At 40.4% G+C, this 20,472-nt stretch overlaps 1 protein-coding gene and 1 long non-coding RNA gene across 6 annotated transcripts in view; one reads left to right on the top strand and one right to left on the bottom strand.

The window, feature by feature from the left end:
* The window catches only part of POU6F2 (POU class 6 homeobox 2), a 496,479-nt gene that overhangs the window by 460,538 nt on the left and 15,469 nt on the right, over nucleotides 1-20,472 (top strand). For all 3 annotated transcript variants that reach the window (XM_055347656.2, XM_063708481.1, XM_063708482.1), the window contains one exon: nucleotides 14,733-14,901. In XM_055347656.2, the coding sequence (XP_055203631.1) occupies nucleotides 14,733-14,901 (169 nt within the window). The remainder of the gene's footprint in view (nucleotides 1-14,732; nucleotides 14,902-20,472) is intronic.
* The window catches only part of LOC134758913 (uncharacterized), a 115,297-nt gene continuing 107,668 nt past the window's right edge, over nucleotides 12,844-20,472 (bottom strand). For all 3 annotated transcript variants that reach the window (XR_010134650.1, XR_010134652.1, XR_010134651.1), the window contains one exon: nucleotides 12,844-15,239. This is a non-coding gene — a long non-coding RNA (uncharacterized lncRNA). The remainder of the gene's footprint in view (nucleotides 15,240-20,472) is intronic.

Consider the following 20,472-nt stretch of genomic DNA (forward strand, 5'->3'; position numbering starts at 1 on the left):
CTAGTTTATTGAGAGCTTTTAACATGAAGGGATGTTGAATTTTATCAAAGGCTTTTTGTGCATCTATTGAGATAATCATGTGGTTTTTGTCTTTGATTCTCTTTATGCAATGGATTACGCTTATTCATTTGCATATGTTGAACCAGACTTGCATCCCAGGGATGAAGCCAACTTGATCGTGGTGGATAAGTTTTGATCTGCTGCTGGATTTGGTGTGCCAGTATTTTATTGAGGATTTTTGCATCTGTGTTCATCAGGAATATTGGCCTGAAATTTTCTCTTTGTGTTGTGTCTCTTACCGGTTGTGGTATCAGGATGGTGCTGGCTTCATAAAATTAGTTAAGGAGGAGTCCCTCCTTTTCAATTGTTTGGAATAGTTCCAGAAGCAATGATACCAGCTCCTCTTTGTATTTCTGGTATAATTCAGCTGTGACTCCACGTGGTCCTGGGCTTTTTTTGGTTGGTAGGCTATTAATTACTGCCTCAATTTCAGAACTTGTTATTGGTCTATTCAGGGATTTGACTTCTTCCTGGTTTAGTCTTGGGAGGGTGTATGTGTCCAGGAATTTATTCATTTCTTCTAGATTTTCTAGTTTATTTGTGTAGAGATGTTTATAGTGTTACCTGGTGGTAGTTTGTATTTCTGTGAGATCACTGGTGATATCCCCTTTATCACTTTTTATTGTGTCTGTTTGATTCTTCTCTTTTTTCTTCTTTATTAATCTAGCTAGTGGTCTACCTATTTTGTTAATTTTTTTCAAAAAACCAGCTCCTGGATTCATTAATTTTTGGAAGGGTTTTTCTTGTCTCTATCTCCTTCAATTCTTCTCTGATCTCAGTTATTTCTTGTCTTCTGCTAGCTTTTGGATTAGTTTCCTCTTGCCTCTCTAGTTCTTAATTGTGATGTTAGGGTGTCGATTTGAGAACTTTCTAGCTCTCTGATGTGAGCATTTAGTGGTATAAATTTTCCCCTTAACACTGCCTTAGCTGTGTCCCAGAGATTCTGGTACGTTGTGTCTTTGTTCTCATTAGTTTCAAAGAACTTCTTGATTTCTGCCTTAATTTCCTTATTTACCCAGGAGACATCTAGGAGCAGGTTGTTCAATTTCCATGTAATCATGTGGTTTTGAGTGAGTTTCTTTTTTTTTATTATTATACTTTAAGTTCTAGGGTACATGTGCACAACGTGCAGGTTTGTTCCATATGTATACATGTGCCATGTTGGTGTGCTACACCCATTAACTCGTCATTTACATTAGGTATATCTCCTAATGCTATCCCTCCCCCATCCCCCTACCCCACAACAGGCCCCGGTGTGTGATGTTCCCCTTCCTGTGTCCAAGTGTTCTCATTGTTCAATTCCCACCTATGAGTAAGAACACGCGATGTTTGGTTTTTTTGTCCTTGTGATAGTTCGCTGAGAATGATGCTTTCCAGCTTCATCCATGTCCCTACAAAGGACATGAACTCATCCTTTTTTGTGGCTGCATAGTATTCCATGGTGCATATGTGCCACATTTTCTTAATCCAGTCTATCATTGATGGACATTTGGGTTGTTCCAAGTCTTTGCTGTTGTGAGTAGTGCCGCAATAAACATACATGTGCATGTGTCTTTATAGCAGCATGATTTATAATCATTTGGGTATATACCCAGTAATGGGATGGCTGGGCCGAAATGCAAATCAAAACCACAATGAGATACCATCTCACACCAGTTAGAATGGCAATCATTAAAAAGTCAGGAAACAACAGGTGCTGGAGAGGATGTGGAGAAATAGGAACACTTTTGCACTGTTGGTGGGACTGTAAACTAGTTCAACCATTGTGGAAGACAGTGTGGTGATTCCTCAAGGATCTAGAACTAGAATGAGTTTCTTAATCCTGAGTTCTAATTTGATCACACTGTGGTCTGAGAGACTGTTATGATTTCAGTTCTTTCACATTTGATGAGGAGTGTTTTACTTCCAATTATGTGGTTGATTTTAGAATAAGTGCCATGTGGCACTGAGGAGAATGTATATTCTGTTGATTTGGGGTGGAGAGTTCTGTTAGGTCTATTAGGTCCACTTGATCCAGAGCTGAGTTCAAGTCCTGAATATCCTTGTTGATCTTCTGTCTCATTGATCTGTCTAATACTGACATTAGGGTGTTAAAGTCTCCCACTATTATTGTGTGGGAGTCTAAGTCTCTGTAGGTCTCTAAGAGCTTGTTTGATGAATCTGGGTGCTCCTGTATTGGGTACATATATGTTTAGAATAGTTAGCTCTTCTTGTTGAATTGTTCCCTTTACCATTACATAATCCCCTTCTTTGTCTTTTTTGATCTTTGCTGGTTTAAAGTCTATTTTATCAGAGACTAGGATTGCAACCCCTGGTTTTTTTTTGCTTTCCATTTGCTTGGTAAATTTTCTTCCATCCCTTTATTTTGAGCCTACGTGTGTCTTTGCACATGAGATGGGTCTCCTGAATACAACACACCGATGGGTCTTGACTCTTTATCCAATCTGCCAGTCTGTGTCTTTTAATTGGGGCATTTACCCCATTTACATTTAAGGTTAGTATTGTTATGTATGAATTTGGTTCTGTCATCATGCTGCTATTTTGTTATTTTGCACACTAGTTGATGCAGTTTCTTCATAGTGTCATTGGTCTTTATATTTTGGTGTTTTTGGTTTTTGTTTTTGTTTTGTTTTCTTGAAATGGATTTTCGCTCTTGTCACCCAGGCTGGTGTGCAAAGGCAGAATCTCAGCTCACTGCAACCTCTGCCTCCTGGGTTCAACTGATTCTCCTGCCTCAGCCTCCTGAGTAGCTGGGATTACAGGCATGCACCACCACACCTGGCTATTTTTTGTATTTTTAGTAGAGACAGGGTTTCGCCATGTTGGCCAGGCTGCTCTCAAACCCTGACCTTAGGTGATCCACCCGCCTCAGCCTCCCAAAGTGCTGGGATTACAGGTGTGAGCCACCACACCTGGGATTTTTGGTGCGTTTTTGCAGTGGCTGGTACCAGTTTTTCCTTTCTATATTTAGTGCTTCTTTCAGGAGCTCTTGCAGGGCAGGTATGGTGGTAAAAAAAATGCCTCAGCATTTGCTTGTCTGGAAATGATTTTATTTCTCCTTTGCTTATGAAGCTTAGTTTGGCTGGATATGAAATTCTAGATTGAAAATTCTTTTCTTTAAGATTGTTAAATATTGGCCCCCAATCTATTCTGGCTTGTAGAGTTTCTGCTGAGAGGTCTGCTGTTAGTGGGATGGGCTTCCCTTTGTAGGTGACCTGGCCTTTCTCTCTGGATGCTCTTAACAGTTTTTCCTTCATTTTGCCCTTGGAGAATTTAATGATTATGTGTCTTGGGGTTGATCTTCTCATAAAATATCTTAATGGTATTATCTGTATTTCCTGAATTTGCATGTTGGCCTTTCTTGCTAGGTTGGGGAAGTTCTCCTGGATAGTATCCTGAAGTGTGTTTTCCAGCGTGTTTCCATTCTCCCTATCTCATTCTGGTACTCCAGTCAATCATAGGTTTGGTCTTTTGATGAAGTCCCATATTTCTTGGAGGCTTTCTTCATTCCTTTTCTTTTTTTTCTCTAGTCTTGTCTGCATGCCTTATTTCAGCAAGGTGGTCTTCAAACTCTGATATCCTTTCTTCCACTTGATCAATTTGGCTATTGACATTTGTGTATGCTTCACGAAGTTCTTGTGCAGTGTTTTTCAGTTCCATCTGGTCATTTATGTTCCTCTCTAAACTGGTTATGCTAGTTAGCAATTCCTCAAACCTTTTATCAAGGTTCTTAGCTTCTTTGCATTGGGTTAGAACATGCTCCTTTAGCTCATCATAGTTTTTATTACCTATCTTCTGATACTTCTGTCAATTAGTTCATCTGATCCTCCATCCAGTTCTGTGCCCTTGTTGGAGAGATGTTGTGATCATTTGGAGGAGAAGAGGCACTCTGGTCTTTTGGGTTTTCAGCATTTTTTCATTGATTCTTTCTCATCTTTGTGAGTTTGTCTAGTTTCAGTCTTTGAGGCTGCTGATCATTGGAGGGTTTTTGTGAGGGCTTGTTGTTGTTGTTGTTGTTGATGATGATGTTGTTGTTGTTGCTTTCTGCTTGTTTTCCTTTCAATGGTCAAGTCCCTCTTCTGTAGGGCTGCTGCAGTTTGCTGGGAGGTTCACTTCAGGCCCTACTCATCCAATTCACTCCCATGCCTGGATATGTCATTCAAGAAGTCTGGAGAACAGCAAAAATGGGTGCCTCCTCCTTCTTCTGGGACCTCTGACCTCAAGGGGCACCAACCTGATGCCAGTAGGATCACTCCTATATAGGGTGTCTGACAACCCCTGTTGGAGGGACTCACCCAGTTGGGTGGCATGGGGAACAGGACCTGTTAAACATGTAAAAGGTATTTTAAAAGCTTAGCTTTTTTTTTTTTCAAGAAAATAACTCTGATAGCACTACAGAGGTTGAACTGAAGTAAACCATCTACTGTGAGCAAACCATTTAGGAGTCTATAGCAAAACACAAAGAAGAATTAATGAGAGCATGTACTTGGAGTTGAGTCATGAGTACATGGGAGTCAAGTCATGAGTACATTTGTTGTAGCTGAAAACAAATGAGACACCAGAGAAAGCAAGAGGAGCAAGGGAAGAAAAAAAATCAGAAAAAATATGAGAAGCAAGGGAAGGAAGACCAAGAGTCCCTCTTGGGAAACATCAGCATTTAAGGAATGGAAGAGGAAAAATGAGAGAAGAAATGGTTGGGTAACTAAAAGAGAAACCCAGAGTGTGGTGATCTAGCATCCAAATATTTCAAAAAAGTAGGAAGTGGACAAGCATCAAATGCTGCAGAAATAAAATTAGGTAAAGCAATGAAGAAACATCAATTCCTCTGTTTCTCTGTTACAACGTTTTAAAGTCTGGATTGTCCCTGTTTGAAACATGTTGAAATGAGCTCCTTAACTGAGTGAGTTAAGAAGTAAGAGGTGGGCAAGGCTAAGACCCAGAGTTAAAGCTGGAGTGTACACTAACAAAAGAAATATGGTGGACAGGAATGATGAAGACTAAGAGTGAGTGTATGACCGAGCACATGGCTTTATGTGAAGTCAGAAAGCTGTATAATGTAAAGCAGTTAGCAAGGAAATAAAATATAAAGAGAAGGGAAGAAGAAAGTCCCAATATTATCATTTATCTACAACAATGCAGAAATATCCTTCCAGATACCTCAGCCATTGCCTCCATTTGGCTCCTGATCCAACCACAAAAACAAGCCCATTCTTGGTGGCTCTCAGAGACTATGCTTGGAAAATCCAGTTGCTTGTTCAATGAGTACAAAAAAATCTATTTAATGGAAATATTTATTGACCACCTACCATGTGTCTGGCATTGGTACCAGGAAGCTAGGCTGTGTTGGTGGGCAAGACAGATGCCATGAGCTCTTCCTTCATGGAGCTTATGGGGTAGTGAGGAAGATGTACATTCACCAAAGACTTATACAAATATGTCACTAAGACAGCAGTACGTGCCATGAGGTAGAAGTGAAGGGATCTATTAGAGCATTCAGCAAGGGAACTTCACCCAGCGAGGGAGCCAACACCAGGAGAATCCCAGCGAGGTCTGAATCTGTACCCTTTCTGGAGACAGAGACTTTGTCTTCTCACTCAAAATCTAAATCTGTAGCCTGGGGAGCCACCTCTTCTTCCTCAGCTTTATCCCAAGCAGTCTCTGCCAATCTTATCATTAAGAACTTTTCTTCCCCCCATCTCTCAGCTGGTTTATTTATTTCACTATTTGCTATTTACACTATTTCTGTTTGATTCTCTACCTTCTAAGTGGTTCCTCAAATAAGGCAAGGTTCTCTATCTTTCATTGGCCTTTTAAACCCTAGTTTCATCTGGTCCAACTATGTTCAAAATTATCTCTGGGGGAAAATATGGGGAAATTGGCCTCTTTTGCTACAATCTGCTAAAAACCTTTTCTGTCAGCAAAGCCAGTTGTAAATTGCCAAAAAGGTGATGAATTAGTTAGAAATCATTAACATTTAATATAAAGTAGCTCTAACTCTCACCTTGAATTTCAAAGGTGAGTGTGGGTGATAGACTACAGCTGTGACACAAAATTGCAGCTCTAGTTTGGGAGTAGTACAGTTTTGATCCAGGAGAAAGGCCTAACCAAAAAATGGCAAATAAGAGGCAGGAATGGTGCCACTCCTAACCCCTTGCTCACAGCAGATATCAGTAATTCATTTCCATAGTCTCTCTCACAGGCCCAGACACACCTCAGGAGCCTTCTCACGCAGCATCTGTCAGCCCCGGAATGAAACCTTGTTCCTACTGCAGCAACATATGGTCAGTCCTCTGCTAGTCTAACCACCACCACTGTCCTCTTCACTGCAGGATTGGAGATTAGCAACTGGAAAAAACAGCCAGCTTCTTGGGGATGTACCTTGCAAATCCAACAAAGTACACCCCAATCAACATGTCAGCTACAACCAGCATCCCAAAGAGCGGGCTCCCTTCACCAGTACACATATGTGCACCTCTCAGGTATGTGCACGCTGAGAGAACACGTGAGCACAGCAGAAAAGAACAATGCGGGAACCATCTCAAATACCCAAGTCACGGCAGGCACCAATGGGCCTGTCCCTCTTGCTCAAGGCATGTGCCAGTGGTCTGTCCTAGTCCCAGGAATATCCAGAAAACTGATGGTGAACCTGATCAGAAATACCAGGGAAATGGTAGAAATGAATGAATGACTTTATTTCTTGGCATTGGCTCCAGTTGAGACACCATGAGAACACGCAATCAAGCTAACAAGTTGGGCAAATTGACAGGAGATGCACAAGTGTGAGTCCCAGATGTAAAAGCTGTGATTCTGAGGCTCGCCAATCATAAAAGCCCCTGAGTCAAAAAGTTAAAAGCTCAAAAGGTATAAGGATAGTGGTCTTCAATTTTTTTCTTTAAATATTACCCTTTACATTGAAGAAATATAATATGGACAACTACTAAAAAATAAAGGATTTCTGTCATACAGTAGAGAAGTTTCTCAATTTATTTTTTCATGTAATTTATGACAAATGTGTGATCTCACAAGAGCATAGTTCTGAAGGTAAAATATGTCATAAATTACAGGAACAGAGAGTTCCCTAACTCATACTCAGAAGGAAGTCCACTTTCATGAAGTAAAGTATAGGACTGTCAGACCAGATGACCTGGAATGATTTGTTTTAATTTAATAAAAGTAATGACATCTTTAATGTAATTTTCACATCTGCCTACCATTAATTCAAAGAGCCTGAATCTAAGAATGTAGTATCCAACACACTGATGATGATTCTTTCCAATGATGAGAGAAGAACATGCAAAGTTATCATCTGAAATGTAAACAGTATTTTTTTAAAAAAAACACCGGTATTTGACAGCCCTAAATATAGCTTCCACAGTATTACATCAGAAATCCTTGGTGAGCAATACCAGAAAACAAAAGTCAGAAAAAAACCAGATGAAGGCCAGGCGCAGTGGCTCGCGCCTGTAATCCCAGCACTTTGGGAGGCCGAGGCAGGCAGATCGCCTGAGCTCAGGAGTTCGAGACCACCCTGGGTAACATGGTGAAACCCCGTCTCTACTAAAATACAAAAAGTTAGCTGCGCATGGTGGTGCATGCCTGTAGTCCCAGCTACTTGGGAGGCTGAGGCACGAGAATCACTTGAGTCTGGGAGGCAGAGGTTGTGGTGACCCGAGATCGCACCACTGCACTCCAGCTTGGGCTACAGCGTGAGACACTGTCTCAAACAAACAAACAACCAGATGAAAGTAAGAGAGTGATGAGAATCTTTGTGTGCATGAAAGAAAAGTTACTTAATACAAAAATATTTAGTGGAGCTCAAAAGCAACCTTTTGCTTCCTCCAAGGGATTCTACAGCTGTTGTGGCATATGGTGAACACCTCCCAAAGTCAGGGTCTCTTCAGAGGCCCTGGTTTTCTTTCCCCTAATTGCCCCGTGCCTATGAATTAGTAGTTTCTTCATAAGCCACACAGACATTATTTTTGTGTAGATTTATTCTCCTTTTGACTAAATCCAGACAAAAGTTAACAGGACTTTTTAGTATTATTAAGGCGGGGAGAGAAAAATGAAAGGAAAAAAAATCTGCAACTTGCAAAATCAAAGCATTAAGATTTTTCAAAAATTAAATACCATAGCTATAATACTTGGAGACTACCATCCATGAAGACACTCAATTTTTCCTCAAAAGGTAATCTTGGTACTAACAGAAAACCAATGAGAGACAGCTTATTCAAATTAGCTCTCTTAAAATGCCATGCAATTATCAAAATCCATCCATTATTTTTCAAGTAAATACAAAAATGTATTCAGTTACTAATTTTCAAAAAAATCAATGTTCCTTCCTAGCCCTGGCCTGAATCACTGATTCTCAATTTTTTCTCAAGCCACCCAGAATGAGACAGAAATGAGGCATTCCCACCCACAAGGGATCTAAAATAGAGTAAGGGTTTGCCTAGATGGGTGAAATCTATATGGGTGGTCCCAATGCAGAGCAGTCCTTTGACCTTCCAGTCATGTATCTGGATAGCTAACTTCTCTGGTCTCACCTTCTCACTCCCTGCCAAGTTCGGCTGATGCAGTTCATTCATACTTTCTGTGCATTCTGTGCCCCTAGCCTGGAACCTCTTCCCACCTTCTGTGTCTGGCAAGCTCCTGCTCATCCATTCTTTGGGGTCTGGATCCACTCTCCCTCCTCTGTCCTAAATCTCTCCCTCGTCTGTAAAGCCTCTCTGAATACCAAAAGGATAACTTCCTCCTCTTTTCAAATTTTCCACAAAGATAGCTAAAATCTCTCTTGTATCATGTTCCAGGTCCTCCAAATGTTTTAAGGTAGCTCATCCTGATGTCAACTCTAAATCTCTCAGCAAATTTAATTTGTGCTCTTGTCCTGTCCACAGTAGAATGAACTCCTCAGTAAGGCTCAGGCATTCATTATACCCTCCTAGTTAACCAAAGTTCTTATTATGTCTGGGCTCTGGCTTCTTTTGTCTAGACATAACAGATCCACTTGCTCTAACTCTTTTTCCAAGAGAAGCTCCTTCCAAAATCTGTGTGGTCCTCCAACCCACAGTAGCAGCATCACCTGAAAACTTGTTAGATATGCAAATTCTTGAGCCCCAACCCAGGCTTACTAAATTAGAAAGTCAGGGTGGAGCCCAGTGATCTGTGCTCTAACAGCCCTCCAGGTGATTCCGATGCAACTAAATCTTGAGAACCACTGATTTAATTTCTCTTCAAGCTATTCCAAGGTACACATTACTCAGAAAAATGCCAACTAGGGCAGGCAGGGAGGGCAAGTAACGATGCCCTTCCCACATACTCTGGCTTCTGCGAGACCCCTCTGGGTTGTATTCATTGCCTCCATTGCAGCACAGGGAGGGTTCAGCCTGGGGTTCACTATGGCTCTCTGACATCTTTGTTGAAGGCCAGCCCTGCTTCATTTTGCCTTTGCAGATTTAGAGAGATTTTTCCTCCCCAAGTGAGTTTCTTTATATTTAATCCCATTTGAATTTTCTGTTTATATGCATTCACTTTTCCAACTTGCCTAGTACATTCTGCATTTTAGTCCATTTTCCAAGACACTTGCCACCCCACTTATTTTAATATCAATGACACATTTAATTAGAAGATGATTTATTCCAGAAACTAAAACATTATTAAGGATATACCGCATAACACATAGAAGATACCTGGGGATCAGTGGCACAGAAAACCAAGAAAGCCTTTACAGTGTGCTGTTATTTCAATCTATTTTTGGTGAATATATTAAACACCCTGGCAGTGCCAACCAGTAAAAACAAACCAAGAGAGCAAGCCTGTGAGAGCCAGTAGGACGTAGAAAGCTTCTCAGACACTGCATCCTGTGCTCCATTTGTCATTCTGTGTGTGGGATGGACATCCGGTCCTCCTCCTCTGGAAAATGCACAGCCACAGGCTCACATGAGCTGTTCCTTTTCTCTTCTTTCTTGCAGATTCTCCATGCTCTCAGCCTATTTACACCGGGCTCACAGCTCAAAAAAGGGCAAGAAAGTGATTATGTAAACTCAGACGGAGAGAAACTCAAACTCCTTTAGGCAGTCTACTAACAGTAGGGTGAATAAATAGAAAATACGATCATATAAACAGGATACAATACTGAGAAGAGTAAGTTTGGGGGTAGTACAGATAACCAGAATTAATTATATCAAGCAAAGAACAATCTGTAGGCAACTGCATCTGAGATGTGTCCCCAAACTGCACTAAAATCATAACACTATTTTTGGATAATCTTCTAGCCACCTGAGAGTACCATGTTTTCTTTCAAACATGGCATTTTAAATAGGGAACTGCAGACAATAATTCTTAAACCAGAAAAATATTTGAAATTTTATATTAGGGAAAAGAAACACATTGATAGATCATGATGATCTACACTATGGCTGATCAACTTGAAAGTGTAGCTCACCGTGATCTATCAGTTTGAACATACCTCATTTGTTCCCACAATTCCCAGCTCCCTGCTGTTTCCCTGACCTGTAACTGCTCATCTCCGATGATCGTGGAGTTGAGAGGCAGTGGGGCATAGTGGAAGGAGTGCTGGCTCTTGAGTCAGACTTACATGGATTGAAAGCTTACTTATACCAGCTGTGTAATCCCAAGTAAGTCATTTCATCTTTTGAAGTCTCTGTTTCCTCTTCTGTAATGATATCATGAATACCTAAAAAGGAGGACTATTGCCAGGATTTTAAGTAATATACACAAAAACAGGTAGGAAGCATCCAATAAACATTACTCACATATTTGGCCTTTCAAAAATTAATACAATGTAATAAAACATCTGCCTTTATAGAAGCATCTAAGTTTCCCTTTCCCTCCAAGAAGGAAAGGAAAGAAACTTTTTCTTCTGCTTCTAATTATTCCCTAACTCCCTGCATTTTCTTTTGGTAAATTATTCCAATTTTTGTGTCCGGTTATGTTTTAATACTTAAATGTCTATTTCTTTTGCCAATAGTTATGCAATACAAGTACATGTGATTTTTACAGTTAAGTCAGTGTCCAAAACAACAACATAATTAAATCAAATTAAGTAACATATTCCTAATGCTGCTTATTTAACATATATTAAATTTTTATATTGAACCCGAGAGCTGTTTCATAAAGTAGCTTAAATCTCTGCTTTGTCTTTTCTTATTTGATATATTTTGAGCATAAAATTTCTAAAGATTAATACACCAAAAACATTAAACTAAGAATCCCAATGACGTAGTGCTGTATTTCATAGTTTACCTGAAAGAATTACAGTTTTAGAGATGGAATTTCACAGAAGTGGTACTTCTGAAGTCCTGTTTTTCTAAGGAAAGACGTTATGAAGGCGAGAGGTCAGTATCTGGGCTGATTTTGACATGTACAGAAGGTTATTCTATCTGAGCTTGCAAATGATTCTAGAATTAACAGATACACATTTACACTGGCAATTGGAATGAAACCTATGGGCTCCATTGAGATGCCACTGCTTATATAATCTTCTTGATCCTTGACAAGTAAGAAATTTGAAGAATTTATATTGGTTTTTCTGAACTGTTTGGCTGAACTCTAGAGGTAAGCAGAACCCCAGTGTCCTAAAATAAATTATTATTTACTTTGGAAGAAAAATATCTTTCTTAGATTCTTAGACATCTTAGATTCCTTTTGACTCTCCTTTTGACTGTATGGACATGGAACAAGTTCTTAAAATAATTATTTTATTTTCATCTGAAACTTCTTCTTTTGCCTAGAAACCCTAGCTTGCTCTAGTGACTCTTAATTTAAGCAAGATTGCAGCCTAGTAATTTTTTCTTTATCGTGTTGTGTCTGAGGAAGAAATATTTAAATTGGTGTCTTTTCCCATTCCTTGATGGTTCTTTACCACACCCAGGGCCAACAAAATATTGATGCAATGGTCAAACCGAAGACAATCTAATGATTCAGTTACTCAAAACTGTAAAAAGCTTTTGCCAAGTAACAGTATTTAGAAGGACAACTCAATACGTTATAGGGGGTAGATTGACATGCAAATATCCATCACACTTTATTAAGCAAATTAAAAATAGATTTAATCTTTAATATGTGTCCCTACAGTATAAAATTTACTGGATTCAATTGTTGATTATGTGCTCAGCAGTTTGGCTAATTACCTTTGGCAGATGCTTGATGCATATTAATTTGGGATCCCATGTCAATTGTAACTGTCTTTGGTTTGTAATCTAGCCTCTACTTCACATAGCTGAGCAACAATACGGGTGTTCACTTGAAATGCAACCGCAGGCAATTCTGTAGGAGGCACAAGGTGGTTTCCTGGGAAGATCCCTGCACTATGGGGTGTGAGCCTGGATTCTCATGTTCAGCAGCCACATAGGCTGGTTATTTACGTCACATAATCCTGCCAGGCACATCTGCTGCATAGGAATGCCATGTGAGTAGGGGAGCCATTATTAATTATTACCACAGGGGACCAGAAGGGGAAATAGCTCCTTAAGCACATTTCTGGAGTAGCCCCTAACTAACAGTTGTTTGAAGGAAAAATATTAATTTGATAAAAACACTTTAGGGAATTAAAAAGCATGATGATCCTAAATGTTAGCGAGATTGTGGAGCAACTGGAATTCTCATACATTGCTGGTGGGAACATAAAATGGTACAACCATGTTGGAAATCAGTTTGAGAGGTTCTAAGAAAGTTAAACATGCATTTATAGTATGATCCAATAGTTCCACTCCTAGGTATTTACATTAGAGAAACAAAAACACAAGTAGACACACAGCCTTGTTCATAAATGTTTATATAACACCTTTATTCATCATAGCCCCAAACTGGAAACAACCCAAATACCCACCAACAGATGAATTCATGAACAATATACCATATTCATATAAGATATGGAAGGGAATACTATTCAGCAATTAAAAAAAAACTGAACTACCAAGGCATGCAACAAAATGAATGAATCTCAAAAACAGTATGCCAAGCAAAAGTAGCCAGATACAAGAAGAGTACATATTGTATGATTCCGTTTCTGGACTCAGACAAATGAATCCAGAGTGACAAAAATCACGGTAGTGGCTGTCTAGGGCAGGAAGTTGACGGGAAATTGATGACAAAGGAGAGGAGGGAACATTGTGGAATGATGAGAAGGTTCTATATCTTGATTATCGTGGTGGTTTCACATGTGTACACATTTGACAAAACTCATCAAACTCTGTGTTTAAAATGGGTTTATTTTATTATGTGTAAATTATATCTCAATAAAGTTGAATGAAAAAATGAACACACACACACTGGGAAAGCAGTGACAAATATGAAGTTGAAACACCCCAGGCTGGCTCTTAGGTGCTAACAAGGTGGTAGACCTTCTCAGACTGGTGCCTGTTTTGGGGGTAGCTCTCCCTCCCACCAAAGTTGAGGTCCTGACCTAATTCTACTCACAGGCTGATTCCTTTTTACAAAAGCCTTGCTACACCTCTGTGAGAATGACAATGGATATGAAAGCACTTTACAAACCAAAAAGTGCTACATCCAATCAACAAAGATGGCTAATGCTGAGGCTCCTTGTCTACCTGCTTGGGGTCCTGGCCTGCCCTTATGGCAGCTTTCCAGGAGAAGAAAAAAAACATGATGGAGAGACATCCCTCCTGGGCCTCCAAGTAGACCTAGAACCTGCAAGCATTTCCCTTCCCTCTCTCGTTTCTCTCCTCAGCTGAGCTCCTCTCACTTCTCAGAGCAACAGTCCTTTGATAACCTGTAGAGGAATCATGAATAAATGGATATAAAGACAGCCTTCCTTAACACACACACAATTTTTAAAATTAAATTAATTCTTCCTTGTGGCATCATAACTAAGAGCTCGGGTCCCAGGGTCAGACTTCGTGTGTCCAGAGACCAGCTCCTCCGCACTTGCTGGCTGAACCTATAAAATCCTTTAGCTTCTCTGTGCCTCAGCTTCCCTGTTTGTGAGAGAGGGGTGGAAATAGTACCCACACCACAGGCTGATAGGAAAATTAGTCAATGTCCTTAATACAGTGGCCAGCCCAGAGTAAGAAAGTAACAACTGAGAGCTAGAAATCCTACGGGATATTTTTGTTCTGACTCCCCATCTTCTCTCTGAATTTTCCTTAGGATATCAGACAGCATTTTATCAACTCCACAGAAACCCATCCAGACTCTAGAGTCTGTAAGAGGAGGAAGTTCCCACACACACTCAGCCTACATTGGAACTTTTCTAAAAATACCAGTTACATAGGATAAAATGGTGGGGCACAGCCACACCTTTAAGTTTTAGTTTCCCAATCTGAGTTGATGGTGTTATATTTTATCTATACTTACTTGAGAAGCCTGTCAAGTGTGCTGTAACTGTATGAATAGACAGAAAGGTCCAGCCACATGCCAGGGTCGAGAAATGTAGAAAATTGGGTGCTCTAACAAGCCAAGTAGGGAATTAATAATATATTTAGAATTACTAATAAAATGCCTGTCAAGCAAGTGGCAATATGTGCCCTACAAAAAAAAAAATGCCTGCCTGCTGTGTAGGGTGCGCACTCTTCCTGAGAAGTATATATTCTTGGAAATAAAATGATTCACCCCCAGATGAAACTTCTGTTCCCTGGCATTTTTCCCCTAATTTTTCATTCATTTGTGTATTTTTTTTACATCCCCTCATGTAGCTCCACCAACCCTCCCAGACGTCAGTGGGTCAAGCAGCCTCCCAAGGCAACCTTCTGCACCTGGCTCACAGCCAAGCATCCATGTCTCAAAGTCCCGTCCGGCAGGCTTCCTCTTCTTCCTCCTCATCCTCCTCTTCTTCAGCTTTGAGCGTGGGCCAGTTAGTCAGCAGTAAGTATCCTTTCTGGCTCGGTTTAAATCGTGGTGGCCTTCTTGTTGCCTATTTGCAATGTCTTCCTTCTTGTCTCTCTCTCACTCTCTCTTGCTCTCTCTTTCTCTCAACCCTGCACAGGAATCTCCTGGCACTGCTAGGTCAATATTGAGATGAAGTCCGTCCCCAGGACCAGATGGTTCCTTAGGGAAGCAGGTCCCCAAAGCACACTCCCTGAATTAGTGGCTATCAAGGACCGGGTTCCATCTTAAGTAGTTGCTGATGTGCTGAGTCAGTCCTGCCACTTCAGAAGGTAGCAACCGATCAGCTTTCAGGACATGAGCCACATAGCTCACAACTGAAATAACCAACAACAGGCACTCAGCTGGCAGGTCAAGCTGCTTTTCTGTGTGTTTGAAGTCCCCTGCCATTCTATTTGTAGGTGTCAGAGGAAATAAAAGAGAGCATGCCTGTGGGCGGGTGGGTGTGTGCGTACAATAAGCCACCTCAAGTGGCATGTGGGGGAAGCTGCATGGGCCGGAATCAGATGAGAAATCTCTGAACAACCATTCATAAAATAGGATAAGCCTGCAAGTCTGCCTCCCCAAATAGCCTATATATATGTATATATAGTTTTTAGAATGGTATTTGGCCCTAGGGATAGATAGTATATTTATCACATGCAAATAACAGCATGTTAAGATGGATGGGACAATGGTCTGATTTAATGTCAGTCACGTTTAATGCAGTTTTTACTTATATATAAAACTGCAGAACATGTGCATAGATTGCAATTCACCAGGGGCCAAAAATCCAGTAGCTATGGGTGCCTGCATAGGCATCTGTGCCATAAAATGAGGACATGTGAGGATCTGTGTTTGGTCAAGTGTCATGAATGACCTGTTATAGCAGGAACAGTAGGATCCTCACATATCATGGGGCAATTCTTAAAACAAAATGGATGGTTGCCATGACCTCCCCGACAAGTAATCCTCCTCAAAAAAGAAAAATAATTACATACATATATGTCTATATTCAATTATACTGATAATTTAGGCAAGAAAGATGCTTGTGGGTGGGGAAGAAAATGGAATGAGGCATTATGGAAAGATGTTAAAATGCCCAGGTAGGCCGGGCACAGTGGCTCATGCCTGTAATCCCAGCACTTTGGGAGGCCAAGGCGGGCAGATCACCTGAGGTCAGGAGTTCGAGACCAGCCTGACCAATATGATGAAAGCCGGTTTCTACTAAAATACAAAAATTAGCCGGGCGTGGTGGCATGTGCCTGTAATCTCAGCTACTCAGGGCGCTGAAACAGAAGAACCACTTGAACCTGGGAGGCAGAGGTTGCAGTGAGCTGAGATCGCACCATTGCACTCCAGCCTGGGCAGCAAGAGCAAAACTCCATCTCAAAAAAAGAAAAAATGCCCAGGCACTTCACCAGACTAACCTGGATGCTGTTGATCTTAAAGATGGGTCAACACCAGAGTTTCAGGATACATATGCATTTTCCATCAACTGTATTTTAGGTTGTTTAGATATACAACCCTCTCCAGAAACTCTAGTCTGACTTGCATAAAGTTAAGGATAAAGTGAATTTAATTATAGCCAGATTTCCCCTAATTAAAAAAAAAAAAACTTTTCCTAGGGAAGAGTCAAACTTTGTTACAATTCAATATTCTGTATAAGTTTCTGCAAAATACTCCATTTCTAAATGGCAGCAAGGTCATAAATTTAGGATAAACTGTTAAGCTTTGGTCCTGAAAGAAAAGGAACCAAAGTTAAGCGTCTTACAGAGAAGAAATAAGTTAAATATGAAAAAGAAGTACAAACAACCTCCTACTAATACAGTGTTTCGCACAAGGTAAATAGTTAACATGTGTAAGATGGACAGAAAGATGAATGAGTGGATGGGCAGACAGCAGACAGTCAGATGGATGGAACTGGGTTCTCTCTAGTCACTTGTCACAGCTGGGCAGTGAAGGATTAGCCTTTTTCAGAAATCAATAACAGAGATACTTTAATGGGCCAGATAGAACTTTCATTGCACAGTAGCCAGTGGGACATATAAGTTCTAGGTTTATGATGAGTGAACCATATTACATATCCTTGGTATGAAATATATAGACTTGGGAAAGAGAGACTCTTTTACCACATGCAATTGAAGCCGGAAACTTCAAACCCATATGCAGAGACTGAACGACACCATGCTAGCTCCACAGTTGTCTCTGCAGGCCAGGAGAGTCTAACAGTACCACTAGGGGTCGCACTTTGCCCTAACCCCTTGCTGGACTTGAGTTGCCACAAATTTTGAGCATGTTGTTTAGTTAAATCCCTTCTGTCTCAAAACCAACTACAGAATGAATAGTACATGAATCATATCACTCTGGTTCCATAATTTGCTATGATGGCTCACAGAACTCAGAGAAATACATCTACTTGTTTACTATAAAGGATATGATAAAGAATACAGATGAACAGCTAGATGAAGAGGTACGCAGGGCAAGGTCTGGAAGGATTCCAAATGCAGGAGTTTCTGTCCCTGTAGAGTTGGAGTGCACCACTCTCGGAATGTGGATGTTTTCACCAACTTGGAAGCTCTCCGAATTCCATACCTTAGTGATTTTTGTGGCAGCTGCATCATGTAGACATGATTGATTATTAACTCAATCTCCAGCCCCTCTTCTCTCCCTAAAGAATGGAGGTGGGGCTAAAAGCTTCAAGCTTCTAATCATAGCTTTGTCTTTCTGATGACCAGCCACTATCATGAAGCTATCCAGGAGCCCCTAAGAGTCACCTCATTAGAACAAAAGATGTTCCTATCATCCAGGACATTCCAAAGGATTTAGGAACTCTGTGTCAGGAAGTGGGGTCAAAGCCTAAATATTAGAACAGAAGATGCTCCTAGCACCCCTATTTGTTAGGAAATTATAAGAGTCTTATGAGCTCTGTGCCAGGAACCAAGGATGAAGACCAGGGATAGATATATATATATATATGATATATATATATATATAAAATAAGATATATATATATCTTATTACATCACAATATCACCAAAACTTTGGTCAAAACCATGGCCAATGACTCCTCCATGTCGTTGTCAAAGACTGTCATCCTAGCATTGGCGAACCTGCCATATGCCAGATGAACTAGAATAGGTGGATCATACAAAAGTCTTGCCAACTACAAGCAAGAGAATGCTGGGTTAATACCTTAGTAATGATACAAGATGTTCATATGCAAAGAAAGCACGTCTGGGCTCAGAATTACCAAACATGCAGATTATTAGAAAATCTGCACAATACTTATTTATAGCACCTACACACCTTGCCTTGTGTTAAACCTTGCTCAGTCTCCATAATCATCAGAGGTGGATATGGTTTTTATAAGCAGGGTTTTCAGAAAATCAGAAGAAAAGTCAAACAAGTACTTGACAAATGTCCCAATTAGGTTTAAGATTTACAGTGCACTGTTTAGAAATAGGTAGGTTTAAGGTTTTGATCACTTGCTGGATTTTTTTCCAGTATACATTTTCTAAACACCTAAGCTCTATCCTTAGACAGCAAATGACTTATAGTTAGCTCCAGAAAAAAAAACAAAACTATAAAGTGAACTTAAAGTTGCATGCTGATGGCATATAGCACAGTGAAACCCCTGTTTCACAATCCATGCCATTTTCTACATCCCAAAGAGGTTACCATATTGCAAAAATACTGTTCTCCCAAACTGCATTGCAAACTCTCAAATGGCTTCCTATTTCTCAGAAATATGTGGTAAATATGCCCATTATTTGCTGTCAGAATAGCACTAAAAAGCAGACAGCTATTTACATAACATAGTTAATTAATTCATACCTTTGGAAGCTTCTTTAAAGGTGTATATTACTCTCATAACAATCCCACAAATCAGGAATCATAGAAAGATGATGTTGATGCATGGTGACTATTCAACCCATTTAGCAGCACCTTACACTGATGCCCGGCCTAAGAGTGGGAAGGAGCTAAATTTAAAAAACAAACAAACAGCAAAATAAAGCAAAACTCTGTCTGACTGATGCATCCTGAGCATTCAATTCAGTATGTGCCCAGTGACCACGCAACCAGATTCTACAAAGCAGGTTTGTTGTCACACAGTTTGCATTTAGCACCCATAAAAATCTTTTTTACCTTCAGTCCATGCATCCCAGGCTTGATTTTGGAAACATCATCATTATATTTATGAGTCACTGCCAGTTTTCAATGCCATGTTAGCCTAAGTCCCCAGGCCAGTTAATTCTTCTATAAGTTGATCAAGTGTCAGACTCAGGGTGGACCCTGGCCATCATTGCTATTACTTTCTGGCCCTGTCTTTAATATATCAGGCTCATGTAATCTGGAGCAAACTTCTATAAAAGATGTCATCTCCTCCACCCTCCATAGAAACCCGAGATTGGGTTTCCCTAGAGCTGGTTAAAAGTGCTGGATCCACCTTGTGAGAGATCTGAGGATTTTACCTGAAGTTCCCATCAAGGTGGCCTTCAGATTCATCCTTAAAATGAACCCAACCTCCCCAGAGCCAGGAGAATAGATGACAGAAAGCCAGATTGACCTATCCCAGGACAGAATGTGAAATTCTGAGCTGAGGGAGCATTCCAGGGAGGACTCTATTTATCACAATCACCTCTTATTTCCCCTTTTCAAGCTGAAAAGTATATATTCCTTAAGGACGGGAAACTATTCTCCCAGTGAAACAACCTCAAGAGTTTAAGACAGAAACTTTGGGATTAAAAAAAGAGCATTCGTCTTTTGATGAATTCAAAACATCTTACAGACAGCATCTAATGAATTCTCCCAAAGTGTGAAGACAAGTCCCACAGGTAGTAATCAGGGTAAAGCTAATGTTTATCTAGAAGTGGACCCCATTTTGAATGGGAAGACTTTTGTAGTCTCAGAACCCATGGAGCAAAATGGTAACAATAACATTTTGCCATCTGAGTTTTCTGGATAAGAACACTAATAAAAAGAAATCTGAGTGTTCACCTCTGGCAGTCAACAAATTTTGCAGAGAGATGCTACTTTGTCCAATAGACCATCACCCTGTTTAAATTTCATAAGAATTTCTATTTTATCACGGAGCTAAGTAGAACCAGGAGAAAATACAAGAGTGGAAACTGTCAGAGGAAGAAGAAGGAATTCAGTTTCCTGGTGGAATAACTGTTTCTTGGGGGCCTCATGGAAGATACTGGGCTCAGTAGCCCAGGCTCCCATCCCTCTGAGCTTTAAAGTGAAAGTTTGATAATCCACACAACAGCATCAATGCACACAGACTGAAAGTCCACAGCTTCCTTTTCAACTCTGGTTATTGTCAGTGATCTGACAAAAAGCAGCCTGCACGATCACACATACGGATTTAGTTGATAGTCTCAAGGAACCAGTAAGGACACATAAACAATAGAGACGGCAGAGGAAGGGAAGAAAGATTAGAGGACACATTTACATAAAATGTCAGCCCAATCCTGTGCCACTGTCTGGTGGCAACACAGGCCTTGGGACTGGAGTAGACCATGGAAACCCTTCCAGATTAAAGACCTGCCCCTCACATACTGGTTA

Source organism: Gorilla gorilla, chromosome 6 (assembly GCF_029281585.2).
Source record: "Gorilla gorilla gorilla isolate KB3781 chromosome 6, NHGRI_mGorGor1-v2.1_pri, whole genome shotgun sequence".
NCBI classification, from domain to species: domain Eukaryota; kingdom Metazoa; phylum Chordata; class Mammalia; order Primates; family Hominidae; genus Gorilla; species Gorilla gorilla.